At 49.9% G+C, this 14,170-nt stretch overlaps 1 protein-coding gene across 4 annotated transcripts in view; it reads left to right on the forward strand.

Annotated features, from left to right (window-relative positions):
• The window catches only part of LOC127462318 (cystathionine beta-synthase-like), a 30,865-nt gene extending 17,274 nt beyond the window's left edge, over window positions 1–13,591 (forward strand). For 2 of the 4 annotated variants that reach the window (XM_051770811.1, XM_051770812.1), the window contains 11 exons: window positions 905–1,036; window positions 1,966–2,035; window positions 3,574–3,665; window positions 5,041–5,166; window positions 6,002–6,086; window positions 7,701–7,806; window positions 8,357–8,428; window positions 9,291–9,425; window positions 9,991–10,099; window positions 10,376–10,460; window positions 10,665–11,330. In XM_051770811.1, coding sequence (XP_051626771.1) covers window positions 905–1,036; window positions 1,966–2,035; window positions 3,574–3,665; window positions 5,041–5,166; window positions 6,002–6,086; window positions 7,701–7,806; window positions 8,357–8,428; window positions 9,291–9,425; window positions 9,991–10,099; window positions 10,376–10,460; window positions 10,665–10,786 — 1,134 coding nt within the window. In that variant the 3' untranslated portion in view covers window positions 10,787–11,330. Of the gene's footprint in view, window positions 1–904; window positions 1,037–1,965; window positions 2,036–3,573; window positions 3,666–5,040; window positions 5,167–6,001; window positions 6,087–7,700; window positions 7,807–8,356; window positions 8,429–9,290; window positions 9,426–9,990; window positions 10,100–10,375; window positions 10,461–10,664; window positions 11,332–12,643 lie in introns of those variants that run through there. The other 2 variants (XM_051770814.1, XM_051770815.1) reach the window with 2 other exon arrangements.
• The last annotated feature ends 579 nt before the right edge of the window (window positions 13,592–14,170 follow it).

The following is a 14,170-nucleotide window of genomic DNA, read 5'->3' on the forward strand; positions in this document are numbered from 1 at the left end:
TACTCACTTCCCCTCATGCTTCTGAAAGGTCACTTGGTCTCTCTGTGTATTTATGGTTTTCTTTAACCTGGAGACACTCAAGGTTGCCTGAGCTGCTTTCTTGAGGTGGTGTAAGTCATGTCATTTACCTGAGAGCTGATGATCAGGTAAAACTGCCGTCCTGGAGATGGCAGGAATCCTGCCTTGGTGAGCCAAAAGCCTCACAAACTATTCAGCTGAACTCGTGCCAGTGAAGCCAGACCTGGCTCCTGACCTGGCTCAAAAATGAGCCCTTCTCCAAAGTGCTGCCCTCATTGCAACCTAAATCTTACTTAAGCTCAGTCTGGAGCAGATGCCACCTCCAGCTGCCATGGGCTTTATCTCCAGGTGCCCCCAACACTCTCCCACCCTTCTTTTTTGACCCTTTCTGCCCCCAACAGTCATATCTCCCAGGGGATTATACCCTTGGTCTGATTTGTATTTGCTCCTTCCCTGTACTTGGTGAGAGAAGACAAGGGGCTTGGGGCAAAAATAGTTTTAAGAGCTCCCCTTTGCATGCAGGGGCTCAGACCCCAGCATACAGGAGACAGTGTTCCCTACCTGATTCCCCCTGCCCTTTTCCCCAGGCACCACGGAGCAGCACAGTGTTACCTCCCTCTGCCCTGTCCCCACTCTGCCCTCCAAGTAGGACAGGGCACAAGGCCAGGCTGGAATCCATGTGCCAGCTTCGGGCAGGAGGCCCTGGGGTGCCAGGGGCATGTCAGAGATAGTATATTCCAGAATTGGACATTGTATCTCCAAATGATAAATGTTCCCCCCCATGCAAAGCTCCTCCGGCATCTGACACCGCCGTGAGCCCCCAGGTTTGGATTACCATCCCTACATGGGATCAGTTGCACTACATCTACTCTTCTCCCTCCCAAAGGTCAGTATTCTGAAGGCCCTGGGTGCTGAAATTGTGAGGACCCCGTGCACCCACTTTGATGCCCCGGAGTCGAACATTCGCGTTGCCTGGAAGCTGAAAAGTGAAATCCCAAACTCTCACATCCTGGACCAGGTAAAGGCCGTCCCTCCACTGAGTGTCCTTCCAAACACAGCTTATAGGGTGTGCTCCAGGTGTGCCTGTGCTTGGGAGCTTCGTTCAAAAGTGGCACTGGAGGCAGATTTCATCAGCGTTTTACAGCGTCTGAAGCGTAATCTCCCCTCTGCAAAGCACAGGGTGGCAGAAACAAAATAAGGGACACTTCCAAACCTGTAACACCTCTGCCAAAGCCTGGATCTGGGTGAGGCTGGGTTTTCTTGCACAATTCAGAGACTCCTCAAGTTGCTTCAGATTTAACTTTGACCTGAAAAAAAAAAAAAAATCACTTTTTGTGCCGGGTTAGCAAACTCTGTTCTACCTCAAAAATAAACCTCATGCTGTAAAGGGCAAACCCTGATGACTCACACCAGTGGTTTCTGTCTTGAGCAGGAAGGCATTTCTCCCTTTGGTCTGACCCTGCTGAGGGAAGGCATCCCTATAGAGAGCAGGGAGCTCCTGGGGTGCAGGAAACTCAGGGAAGCTCCTTCCTTTTAAATAAAAAGGAGCTCAAAGGCTGAATATGCTTTTTAGAAGAAACCTGGTCTGTGGTATCACTTGTGGCAAATCCCCCTGTACAGGCTGGAGAAGTCTTCTGGCCCACAGTTCCCAGCCACCTGACCAACCCCACACCTAATGGGCACCAAGTGCCAGAGAATGAGTGTTCATGGGCACATTTAATCTTCTAGAGTGGAAAAATCCCAAGTGCCCCTGGGGAATCTTGTCCCAAATTGACCACCAGAAGGAATACCTGTATCTGGTCAGGCCGGGTCCCAGTCCACCCCTCTCTGGGGAGATGAGGGGGCAGTTGCCTGCTCTGGGTACAGCTCGTCAGGAGCTATTGCTAGTTTGGTATTTGACCTGCTCTTCACACGGTAACTCCTGCTCTTCTCTGTTGAAACAAACAGTACAGAAATCCAAGCAACCCCCTGGCTCATTACGACACCACGGCCGAGGAGATCCTGGAGCAGTGTGAAGGTACAGTCTGGGCTGTTGTTTCTACGTGCTGAGGGTGTGCAGAGGGCTGTAGCCCTCACTAATTTTACATCATTTATTGACCTGAATGTCCAGAAACAGCCGAAAGGGCCTCTGTAGGTGAAGGCAGTGTTATCTTAATAATACTGACACGCAGGGTGTAGCAACTGCTCCTAATCCACTCCAGATACACCTCAGCCTGCAGGGCTTCCTGGCTATGGCCTCCCACTGCAAAAGCCTGAGGGAGGAGACCAGAGGCTTAAGAAAATCAGGCTGCACCTAAATGAGAAAGAGCACATCTCTTGGTGGCCACAACACCTCTGCGACCTGTCATCTGGGAACACAAGATGTCCCAAGAGGCCTTACTGGGGAATATAAATCCATCAGGGCATGTCAGGCTGCATCTGATCCAGCACACTCATTTGCAAGCCAAAATAGACAAAACCGTCACAAACTAATGGCATTTGAAGTGACAGTGGGGGAGGATAAAGAACTATCCCAGCCCACGTCTGTGCAGATAGAGGTGACATTTATTGCAAGTTCTGGGAACACTGTAGATGTAAACAGGACTCGAGGGTTTAGGCTGGAGAGCAGTTATCACAGCTGTAAAGCAGTCAGGCAGCAACAGGAACAAGAGAGTCCCTGTCTTCCCTGCACTGCTGCGTAGGGATTTGCTCCTGTGGCTGCCAGCCATGGTTTATAGGTTCCCTTTTCCCTATGCAGTTGCAGCATCAGGTTTTGAAGGCCTGACTCCGATTCTGCTCCTACCAGTCCTAAATCTGTATAATTTCACTGATGCCAGTGGGGCTACATCTGACCCAGACATGTGCCAGGGCAGAGCTCAGCCATCTCTCCACTGTGGATGCCAGCACAGGCTGAAAAGTTGTGCCTGTCAGTGATACGTGCTGCTGCTCACGTGTGTGCTTTGCTGCCACATGGTGGGGTTTGAAAGGGATGGAGGTGCTGTGGTATTCCCTCCCCCTTAAGGCACAAGATCACAAAATATCCTGAGTTGGAAGGGACCCACAAGGATCATCAAAGTCCAACTCCTGGCCCTGGGCAGAACACTCCAAGAGCCACACCACGTGCCTGAGAGCATTGTCTAAACACCACTTGAGCTCTGTCAGGCTTGGTTCTGTGAACACTGCCCTGAGGAGCCTGTTCCAGTGCCCAACCACCCTCTGGGTGAAGAACCTTTTCCTGATATCCAACCTAAACCTCCCCTGACACAGCTTCATGCTGTTCCCTTGGGTCAGTAGATGCCAAAGGTGCAGAAATCATGGAGAGCTGGAGTGGGAAATCTGAAAGTCACCTTCAGCCCCCTGTGCTGAATTAGGATCATCTGATCCTGTAAGCTCATCTGAGCTCTCCATAGGACCAGGCTTTGTCCACCAGCATGGCCTCTGCCTGACCTGTCCTCACATGGGTTCTAGTGGCCAAGGGACACGGGCTCTGCTTCTGCACAGGGCCCTGAATAAAGGGAAGGTCATGCTGCAGGCCATACTGAGTCCCTGCAAGCCTCTCTCTTCCCTGACCTGCAGGAAAGGTCCACATGGTGGTGATTGGGTCTGGTACAGGAGGCACCATCACTGGCGTCGCCAGGAAGCTGAAGGAGAAGTGCCCAGAGTGCAAGGTAAGCCAGGAGGCAGGGCTGCCATGGTTTTCATGGGATCAGAGAATGGTTTGGGTGGGAAGAGACCTTAAAGATCATCCCCTTCCACTCCCCTGCCATGGGCAGGGACACCTTCTTCTAGACCAGGTTGCTCAGAGCCCCATCCAACCTGGCCTTGGACACTTCCAGGGATGGGGCAGCCACAGCTTCTCTGGGCAACCTGTGCCAGGGCCTTGCCACCCTCACAGTAGAGAATTTCCTCCTAATATCCGATCTAAACCTACCTTCTTTCAGCTCAAAGCCATTCCCCAGTGTCCTGTTGCTGCACGCCATTTCCTGTCTGCACTTCTGATCACAACTAACCCCGCGGCTCACCTGAGCCAGCAGTCGATCTCTCCACCTATTTGCTTTTTCACAGCAATCTTGGCTTTTGTTAGAAGCAATTTGGTGATGCTTAGGTTGGCCTAGACCCACCCAAGTGCCTTAGAAACCAAACTTTCCACAGCCCCACTGAAATCCCCACCTGCCTGCTGCCCTGCCCTGTGCAGGACGGTGTTGGATGCCCATGCAGGCCCAGCCGATGGTATCACTGCTCCTGGTTAACCTGCCCGATGGAAGTTTCTGTTCTGGCAACTCTGTGAGGGGCACAGACTGTGCAAGGGCTTCTCCTCTGCTGTTGCAAACCCCTTCATGTTTTTATGGTTGACATCAGTAATGATGCTTATCCTGCAGAGCTTGTGCTTCAAGGCAGATGAGGGGCTTGACAGATGCTGCCTGTCTGGTGTAGTCAGTATATGAGCAATCCCTGATGCACCAGAGAGTTGTGGACCCATCGTTGGAGGACCAGGTTACTTCCCTGACTGATTGCAACTGTGTGTGGAGCAGTGTCACCGCCCCTCCTTCAGCTCTGAGCTAAGGGAGGCAACCTCAGCCCAGACATAAAGCTGTAGGCAGCCAGGGAGGTGTCACCATCAGCCAGCACAAACTAGATCCAGAAAGGATGGCTGTAGCCACGGGTTTCAACACGTTTGAGCTCTCTGGCTGGCTTTACCCTGGAGTAGATTAAGGAGAACTTGCACTGTCCTAAGGGTTGAGCTTCGGAAGTGGGAGGCTCTGCCAAAGGAGTGATGACAAACACCTTGAGAGTGATAACATTTTAAGCCACCAGTCACTTCTGCGACAGCTGAAGACTACCTAGGATCTATTTAAAAAGCCAGTGGGAAACAGCACCCTTTTATCCTGGAAGTTCTCCATGCTGCCGGTGGTTAGGGATATTAATGAATGTTATGGGAAGGAAAACATTGCTGACAAGGGCACGGGTGATTTTTCCTTTGAGTTTGTGTTTGACTGTTTCTGAGCTCCCTTTGTGGTTTAACAAAACTTCCTTCCCTCAAAGATTGTCGGTGTAGATCCCGAAGGCTCCATCGTTGCTCTGCCCAGTGAGATGAACAAGACAAACACCACAACCATTGAAGTGGAGGGCATGGGGCACGACTTCATCCCTACTGTCCTTGACAGATCAGTAAGTAGTCGTGTGATGAGAGGCCTTTGCCTGATTTTTGGTTTTGCATCCAGCCTACTCCCAAGTTCAGAGGTAGCCAGCTCTGGTACCTGGCCATGGCCCAACCCTAAGGCTCTTGCACACCTTCCCAGTGCAGAACAGGCTGTTGTGGAGGGATTGGGACCTCAGCACTGAAGCATCTCTCCGAGTAAGTCTGATTCTAACTGAATTTAACACACAGAAGAAATCCTGCACCACGTATGGGCTGGATGACAAGATCCAAGCTCTGTAAGACAGCAGATCATGAACCTCATACCTCTTCCTGTCAAGTTTACTCTCAGCGTATCACCTGCCACCAACCACAGAGTTTTAAATCCCTAATTCAGGCTACCTGTGTTCCCCTGGTCTCATTCTTAGAAAGATCCCTCAGATTCTTTCTGCTTTCAGGTGTGTGTTAACAATGTCTCTGCTGTTGGCACATGGACGTAGAGCTGACACCTGTAACAACCCAAACCTCTTCTTGTAGCTGCGTCTGATTCTGCCTGGCAAAATCTCAACCATTAGTGTAGTCTGGCCTGGGACATCATGACACCACTTCCTCTTCCACATCCTGACTCTGGACCTGTCAGACATCCCTAACACTTCAAAGAAAGGGTGCTGGCTGAAAAGGTCAGAGTGGGTGCCTGCAAGCAAGGACACACCTCCAGACCAGGAATGCCCTGACAAATGCATTGCTCCCAACAAGTGTGGAGGGCAGCTCAGAGCTGCCAGATGTTGTAGGCATCAGCATGTCTCAGAGGGTTGGGACAGCCTTAAACAGCACTGCCAAAACTCAGCCTTCTTGCTTTCCTTTCAGGTGGTTGATCAGTGGTACAAAAGCAATGACAGAGAGTCGTTCCTCATGTCTCGCAGGCTGATCAGAGAGGAGGGATTACTGTGTGGTAAGCACCAGTGGCAACAGCTGCTTCTCCTGACAAACTTTCTGAAACTCTTCCTTTTGGGACCAAAATGCTTCAGGGTGGGTACTCCCTACCTTTTGTGTCTGCTGGGTTAGCAGGGCTGGATGGCTGAATCCCGAGCTGGTGTGTAGGTCACTGCAGATCTCAGAGGTGTGTCCTCTGAGTCCGTGGTCTGGGATCTGAGTCATCGGCCACAATAATTATAGAAGCAATAACTCTCCTCTTGCTGGAGCACTTTTGCAGTGTAACTGGATCTTCAGGCCTAAGTCTGTGCAGAGTAGAGTTACATAGGCTGAAGAGAGGATTAATGGGGCTTGGGGCAGGACAGGTGGGCTAAAACTGTCGCTCCTCTAACAACTCTGCGAGGCTGTTCTCTGTGTCATTGCCACACCAGAGGTGCCAGGTTTGGACCAGGAAAGCTTGAAAGTAAAGAAGGTGTGAGATGTTCTTACTGAGTATTTCTCCCTGTGCCAACGAGCTGTAAGTGATCCCACTGGCCTTCCAAAACGAACAGGTGCCCTCAGACAAACCCTGCCTGTGCCCTCAGAGCCACTACACGCCATCAGCATGTTTTCACCCTTCCCTGCCACCAAGCAGGTAGCTGTAGGTTTGCATCCAGGACCAGACACTACATAGGCTTGTAGTTACAGCTGATAAAAGCCCTGAGCACTCATTATCCAGGGAGTTTTGGAAAAGATCAGGCCACATGTAATGAAACACTTTAATGTTGATTTAACCCGGCAGGCACAGAGTCACCGTGTTTCAACAGAAACCACCTGCTGGACTCAACTATAATTTGTGAACAGCTTCATGTTCCCTGAACTGCATTTTTCAGGGCCATTCCTCATTTGTTTGAAAAATGTGGCCCGGTGATAATTAACCTGCTGTAAAATACGTGCTGCCTTGAGTGCAGTGTGTAATTGGCACTCAGATAGTGGAATGTGTTTGACTTCTAGTACTCAAACTACTGGTGGAAGAATTGCCTCTGTAAAGCAGGGACCTGCTCTCCCTACGTGCAGCAAACCACATGTGTGCACACAGACATAAGGAGTGTTTAAGTCTTCCCATCACGTTGGCCTGGTATTCCAAGCATGAATGTAATGTTTATGGTTTTTTCAGTCTTTACAATGCATTTAAAGCCAGTCTTTGGTTTCCAAGTATGTCAGCCAGAAGCTCCAGAATTGGCATGGTCTCCTCCTCACCCAAAGGAAGGGTGTGGTGTGGGCAGCGTGTTATGAATGTCCCTGTATTCAACATTTCAGACCTTGGTCTTCCCACTGAGCCACCACAAGAAGTGGCTCATGAAGTTCACAAGGTGACTCTTATGCTGCCTTAAAAACCCATTGCCAAGAGCCACCATATGAACACAATCCTCCATCCCTAACTCAGCTCCCTAACATTACCCTAAAGCCTACAGGGCTTTGGGATCTATTCCTCCCATCCCAGTGCCCCGAGCCACCGTCCCACAAAGTGCCACCTTTGCCTGGGTGCCCCTGTACCACTGTCTGGGGCAGCCTGTGCCCCCCACTCTGGGACTGTGGCCCTACACCCTGTGCAGCCCTGACACTTGTCTCCCTCTCCTTGGTGCCCACCCAGGAGGCAGCTCGGGCAGTGCCATGTCCGCTGCCGTGAGAGTTGCCAAGGATTTGAAGGAAGGTCAGCGCTGCGTTGTCATCCTGCCCGACTCTGTCAGGAACTACATGTGAGTTTCCTGCTTCCTCACCTGCTTTCCAGCATCAGGGTGGGAGATCCAACAGCCTTCTGCCCCACGGGGACCTTCAGTGGCATGAGCTGAGCCCAGGTGCTGGGGGTTGCTGGGGAACCACCCTGATAACTCTGATATCTTGGCACACAGAGTGAGCCCAGAGCTGGGAGTCTCCCTCGGGCAGATCACAGGGAAAAAACTAAATAAGCAACAGGAATAAACTGTACACCACCATGGCAAGCACCAGGAGCCGGGTGTTGGGATACTTGGGATGTATTTCCTCTTGTCACTGACTCATTGCACGGAGCAGGAGTCAGCCAAGCTGCAGTTTTTGAACTTGCATGCCTAAAGTTAGGAAGGCAAATAGCTGGCATGCTTCGAGGAGTCACTGAGCACCCGCAGCTCCCGTTGACCTTAAAAGGGGCTGAGAGCAGCCAGCTGCAAAAATCATGGGAGCCCTGGGGGCAGTGCTGTGGTCTAGTGCATGAAACAAAGCACGACTTCTTCTGGGAGGCTCACAGACCCTCTCTTTGTTGGTGACTTCTAGGTCCAAATTCGTGAATGATAAGTGGATGATAAAAAACGGGTTCCTAAATGACATCCAGGAGCACAAGCCTTGGTAAGACAACTTCCGCCGGGATAAACTGTGCTAAGGGAATCAGCTTTTTGAGTCTGGAAATTATTATCTTCAAAGGAAAGTGTTCTCTTTTAGTATCTGCAAAAAACCAGTACAGTCCAGATCCCTCTGGGGAGGCCGTAATGTCAGCTCCTCTCTTCGGAGTGGTTAGATATCCCAGTCCTCCAGTCAAAGTCTGTAAAGGAGCCCTTTCTGTCCCAGATTAGCTGATCCACTTCCACCTGGTAACCATTGCCCAGGCCACCTAAACCCTGCCAAGCAGAATGGCCGAGGTAGATATTTAGCTCCACACAAAACCTCCCTCTGCTCCACAGCTGATGTTCAAAGGACCGTTGGGCTGGCAGGGAGATGGGTCCCTGTTGTAGCAAGCCCCCTTTCAGACAGCTCTGAAAGTCTTCTCAGGCAGGGGACAGAAAATTTTAACTCCCCAGAACTGCTGGCCAGAAAACATGACCAACTCACCTGTCTCTTAGGCACCACAGGTAAAGAATCCCCTGGAAACAGGGAGCCACAGACAAACTGCTGATGCCAGTCAATGTGTGGCTGGGCAAATGCCAGCTGTTTAGAATTCAGCTCAAAGACAGCAGGTACCCTGCCTGCTGCTGGCCTTAGCCCTGCCTCTGGAGTTGTTTGAACACCAGGCATAGGGAAATCTTGACTTCAGCAAGACCTGGCCGTGAGGGACTTATTACTGCTTTGGGTACTGGAGTGGGGCTGGCTTTGCAGGCAGGCAGAATACCCTTGCGTGGCTGGGCTCATTTCTAGTGGCCTTGCCTCACTGTTCAAGGCCACAGCTGTGCATTAGAGAGCAACAGCTCAGCGCTGCCATTTGTCTTTCAAACAGGTGGTGGAACATCAAGGTGCAGAAACTGAATCTCTCGGCCCCTCTCATTCTCCTCCCAGAAGTCAGCTGTCAAAAAGCAATTGAGATCCTCCAGGAGAAGGGATATGACCAAGCTCCTGTTGTTGCTGAGTCAGGGTAACTATTTTTTACTCGCTACAGGGACGGCCACTCACACAGGAGAATCAGTCACGATGAAGGTAAACAGAAAGTCCCGTTTACTGATTCAGAGTTGGGGCTCTTGTGTTGGACTCTGTGAGGAACACTTTTAAAATATTGTCTGCCTCATCGTGAAGATTCATCAATAATACTCCTGTAAATGAGGCAGTTAAAGCCAAAGCCAAATCTAGAGCCCACCAGACTCAGCAGAGGCTGGATCAGTGCACAGGCAAGGGGAGGCCAGAGGAGTGGTGAGGGTTGGATGGGAAACCCCCACAAATAAGCAATTGGAGAGCCCATGAGTTTTCCCTCTCCCAGCTGCTGAGTCCTGGACTGCAACAGCAGACTTTAACTGCTGTTAAACCATCAGCTTGGTGAGGACAAGGAACTTCTTGTCCTATTCAGATGAGGAAGAACCTGCTGCCTCCTGTTGATGGCAGCAGCAATTTGGTCACTGACTTCAAGTGAAGCGGTTCAGCCCCTACATAAAACGTGTGTCCTACCTCAGGTCTGACCTTTTGGAAACCTCCCTCTTCCCTTACAGACTTATTTTGGGAATAGTGACCCCCAGCAACACCCTCACCTCAGTGCTGGCTGGAAACGTGGAGTTCTCAGACCCTGTTACGAAGGTCGTCTACGACCAGTTCTCGAAGGTACCTCTAAGGCTGGTGTCAACCTCTGTCCAGGGATGGGGAGAAGGGGAGAGGGGCAATACCATCACCCTGGGGTCTGAGAGGAGCTGGTAGGTCAATGAAAAGACAGAGAGGTCTCCCCAAAACAGTGCGGGTGGGTGAGGGACATGGGATCCTGGCCCAGCTGGATACCACCCTGTCCATTCACAGCTACCACCAGAGAGAAGAGCCAGGCTCTGCACCACTGTCCTTCAAATGTGAAATGAAATGTTAAGTGTTTCCTTTTGTCCTGTTCAGATTGGCCTGGAGGACAGCCTTGGGAAGCTTTCCTGCATTTTGGAGAATGACCATTTTGCTATCGTTGTACACAAGCAAATGCAGTGTAGGTATCTGCAGAGGAGCTCTGTGGGCTTTGTGCAAATGTCTGAGAGGGGAATGGAAATTCTCGAACTGAGAGTGGAAAGTATCACTGCAGCTGCTCCAGCTGTGCAGCCCCTGAGCCTTTGCAGGAAGGATTTCTGCCTCAAGGCTCTGCAAATCCCTGGAATTGCCAGCTATTCACCCATGTCTTTTCCTGACACCACAGGGATGAGGGAAGAGGGGGGAAGCCTTAACCACAGGACCAGCACACTACTGGATGTGTGTTCTGGAGGAACACTTCCCAGATCCTGGCCATGGGAGCTGTGTTGTGCACCCATGCAGGGGTAACACTGAAGCACCCATCAACTCCATCCCTTCACCCTATCCCATGGTTTCCCATGGAAAAGGTGTTCCCAAGGTATTCATTATGGGGTTTCATCAGGTCCCCTCTGACAGCCAAGGTGGACTGTAGATGACTGCAGGGGTGCAGTGCCTGTGCTGCACAGCACTTGTCTCTTCATATTGAATTCAAATCACTGCCTTGCTGGTTGTGGGCAGCACAGGAAGCAAGGGGGGATTTAGGGATCTCCATAGACTTCCATAACCCAAGGGCAAGGCCAAAAGGAGCATTTTGCCACACTAGGTGAAGCTTAGGTGGAATTCAGGCATGTAATTTGAGAAAGCTGAGAACAAATGAGTCAGACCAGGAGCAAGCCCTGTGGCACAGGCAGGTGAGTTGTGGGCATTGATGTTTGTAGCCTGGGGCACCTGTGCATGAGACTTACCTGGACCATGGCTGGGCATAGGAATGCTCTGCCAATTCAGGAGCAATTCAGTCCAACAAAGCAGCCATACCAGCAGGTTTGGTTTATTCTCAACCCACTGCACGTCCACCCTCTCCTTGGTGCAGCAAACCGACTCAGTATGAGTCACCTGCAGCAGGACCACAGCAGCATGAGGGCTGCTTACACATTGATGGCAGCAGGGATCACACCTTGTTCCTCCTCTGACCAAAAAATGTGCTGTTCTGCAAACCTGACCTAACACACCTTTCCAGTGCCATAAAACTTCTACAAGTACAAATTTGACCTTATCTGGAGGGAGTTGCTTTGTTGAAAAGGGTGAGCAACATGAAAAAGCAGTCAGAAGCCCCATGTTTAGGTCTGGTAATTTAGAGCTGAAGGGTATAATTATGTTGATTTGATGGGATTGCACACTGAGCATGCAAAGCATCCCTACTGTGAGCAGTGTCCAGTACTGCCAGCAAGGGGCTGCCTGCTGAACTCTGAGCCTCTGGAACCCACCAAGCCCAAACATCCCAACCCCTCTGCTTGTATCTCCAGGACCTGCTGACCCAAAATCATCTCTAAAGCTTGCAAATCCAGCCATCAAAAGGTTGCAAACAAAAGTCTGTCGTTCAAAACTGCCTTTGATGCACGTTTCCAATTCTGTCACAAAAAAATAATGCTAGGCAGAATTTCCTTTCTCAGCTACGTTGTCATGAAACAATTTCGCATCACATTTTGGTATAAATTAAATGGTATCAGCAAATTAAATGGCACCCACCAAGAAATATCAGCCAGCTGTATGCAGTGCCTCTTGCTCTGGTTTTCAAACAACACCCCCTTTCTTTTCCAGAGCTGCTCTTTTAATGCTGTCACAGTCACCCCCTTATTTATTACTTTCTTCCCACACCTTTGGAACTTGCATTTTATCTCGTGTTTGGACTCTGGTGGCTAGTTTTATTTTTATTTAAGAAAACATTTATCAGACAGTTAAAGCAATTGTGGAAGTGTTGTTTTATTAATGGAGGTGTAGGACGTTATGAGAACAGAGCAGGAAAGTGCCTCACTGCTGCTCTTGGGGAGTCTCATTAGTTTGGCCTGAAAAGTTTTGTGGTGACAGAAGCAGGACTGGAACAGAGGTTGGGTAAAACAACTGGGAAATTAAGTTTCCTCTCTGGGAAAGGGTGCATAATTTGCAGCTAAAACCTTGTTGGTGCAACCTTGGTAACCTGACTGAGGCTGCATCAGTCACTTCTGTGGGGGTAGAGCAGAGACAGACGCTGTACCTGTTAAGGTTTTCTTTTAATAAATGAACAGCAGCCTCTGCATAGCTGATGGGGGGGGGGTAGAGAGTGGAGGAGTGAGTGGTTATGTCTTTTGGGGAGTTTTCCCACTAAACGGGCATTTTCTCTGCTTACAGTCGATGGAAATGGCAGCTCCTTCATGAAGCAGATGGTGTTTGGTGTGGTCACAGCAATGGACCTCCTCACCTTCGTCAGCAGAAACGACAAGAAGTAGCAGAGCAGCTCGGCTGCCCCCACGTCCTCCAGCAGGGCCAGGTGTGCTCCCCAAGCCCAAAACGCCCGGCCAAGGGCACCTTCTGCTCTAATCCCACGACAGTTTCTCAAAATTACTTAGGTGAAAATTGTAATGTATCAATATTTGTCTGCCAAATGCCACCCAGAGCGGCACTGAAGTGAAGATAACTAAAGAAATTGTGTTTAATAGCCCTGTGTGGTTACAGGGAGCTTCCCAGGGCTGGATGGGTAACGTGGTGGGGTGGGGATGGACAGGGGAAGTTTGTTACTGCCCGGATTTTAGCAGGTGGGGGTTTGGTGTGTTTGCCAGCTGTAGGTTCCTGTGCACTGCCCACGTTTGCAGCTGCTGCTGGTTGTCCTGGGGAAGGCAAGTTTGATCTTAATTTTGCTGTCAGGCTTATTGTGTCCTGGTAACTGATAATAAAGGCCAGAAGAGCCATTTGCCATGGGTGCCAAAAACATAAATGAGAACAAATGTGAAAAGAAAGCTGTGGGACCAAACTGAAGTGCCATTGAAACCTGGTTTGGGGGAGTTGCTCTCAAAAGATCCAAAGACATTTTTGCAATCTTTCTATGAGTCTCAGGAGCTGCTCCAAGGTAGCAACAACTAATTTTAATTTCAGCTTGCTGCTAAGTGGCTAGTCCATATTCTCAAACTAATCTACTTTGTAAGAGACTCTTATTAATTTATAGAATGCTGAAGTATTTATATTTAGGAAAATGTCTCTGCTGTCTATTTTTTCCTGTGTGACACAATCCCTTATCAGATCTTCTGCAAGTTTTTACTGGAGCAATAACTGTATTTGTCCAGAAAAATAAAAATTCATTATCTTTACCTCATCATATTGCATTTATTTTAGCAATTCTGTTGCAAAGTGAAGCTTATTAGTCCATGAATGTATTCTCAACTCAAATGAATAAGTTTTGAAGTGCTCCATAACTTCATGAAATTCAGAACTGAGTCTGAATCTGGACCAGCCTGGGACATGCCAGACCCTTCCTGGTGACTCTGACTGTAACATGTCCTTCTGTGCAACGGACCTGCCTGTGTGGAACAAACCATTCTAACAGGCTGCCCTCTCAGAAATTGTGTGTGTTCACGCAAAAGATATTCCCTTACCGTCAGTTTGAGCAGACACAAATGCAATATTTGATGTGCTTAAAAGGAAGGTTTGCTTGCAGAGCTGGCTGCTGCCCAGGGTGCTGAGCATGTGGCCTGTGGGGCTGTGCCTGGGCACTCACCTGGGAGTGCAAAAAGTGGTAACTTTCAGAAAACAATCAGCTGAAAACCCAGGTGACGGGTTGACAGCACATAAAGACAGCCCAGGGTCCTGCTGCTCTGTGGCCCTTCACGATGCTCATGGCTGCTATGGATTAGCCTAATGCTCAGTGCTCCCAGCAGCAGCAGC

This window comes from Manacus candei, unplaced genomic scaffold (genome assembly GCF_025592945.1).
Source record: "Manacus candei isolate 608988 ecotype Guabito, Panama unplaced genomic scaffold, ASM2559294v1 h1tg000126l, whole genome shotgun sequence".
Lineage (NCBI taxonomy): Eukaryota > Metazoa > Chordata > Aves > Passeriformes > Pipridae > Manacus > Manacus candei.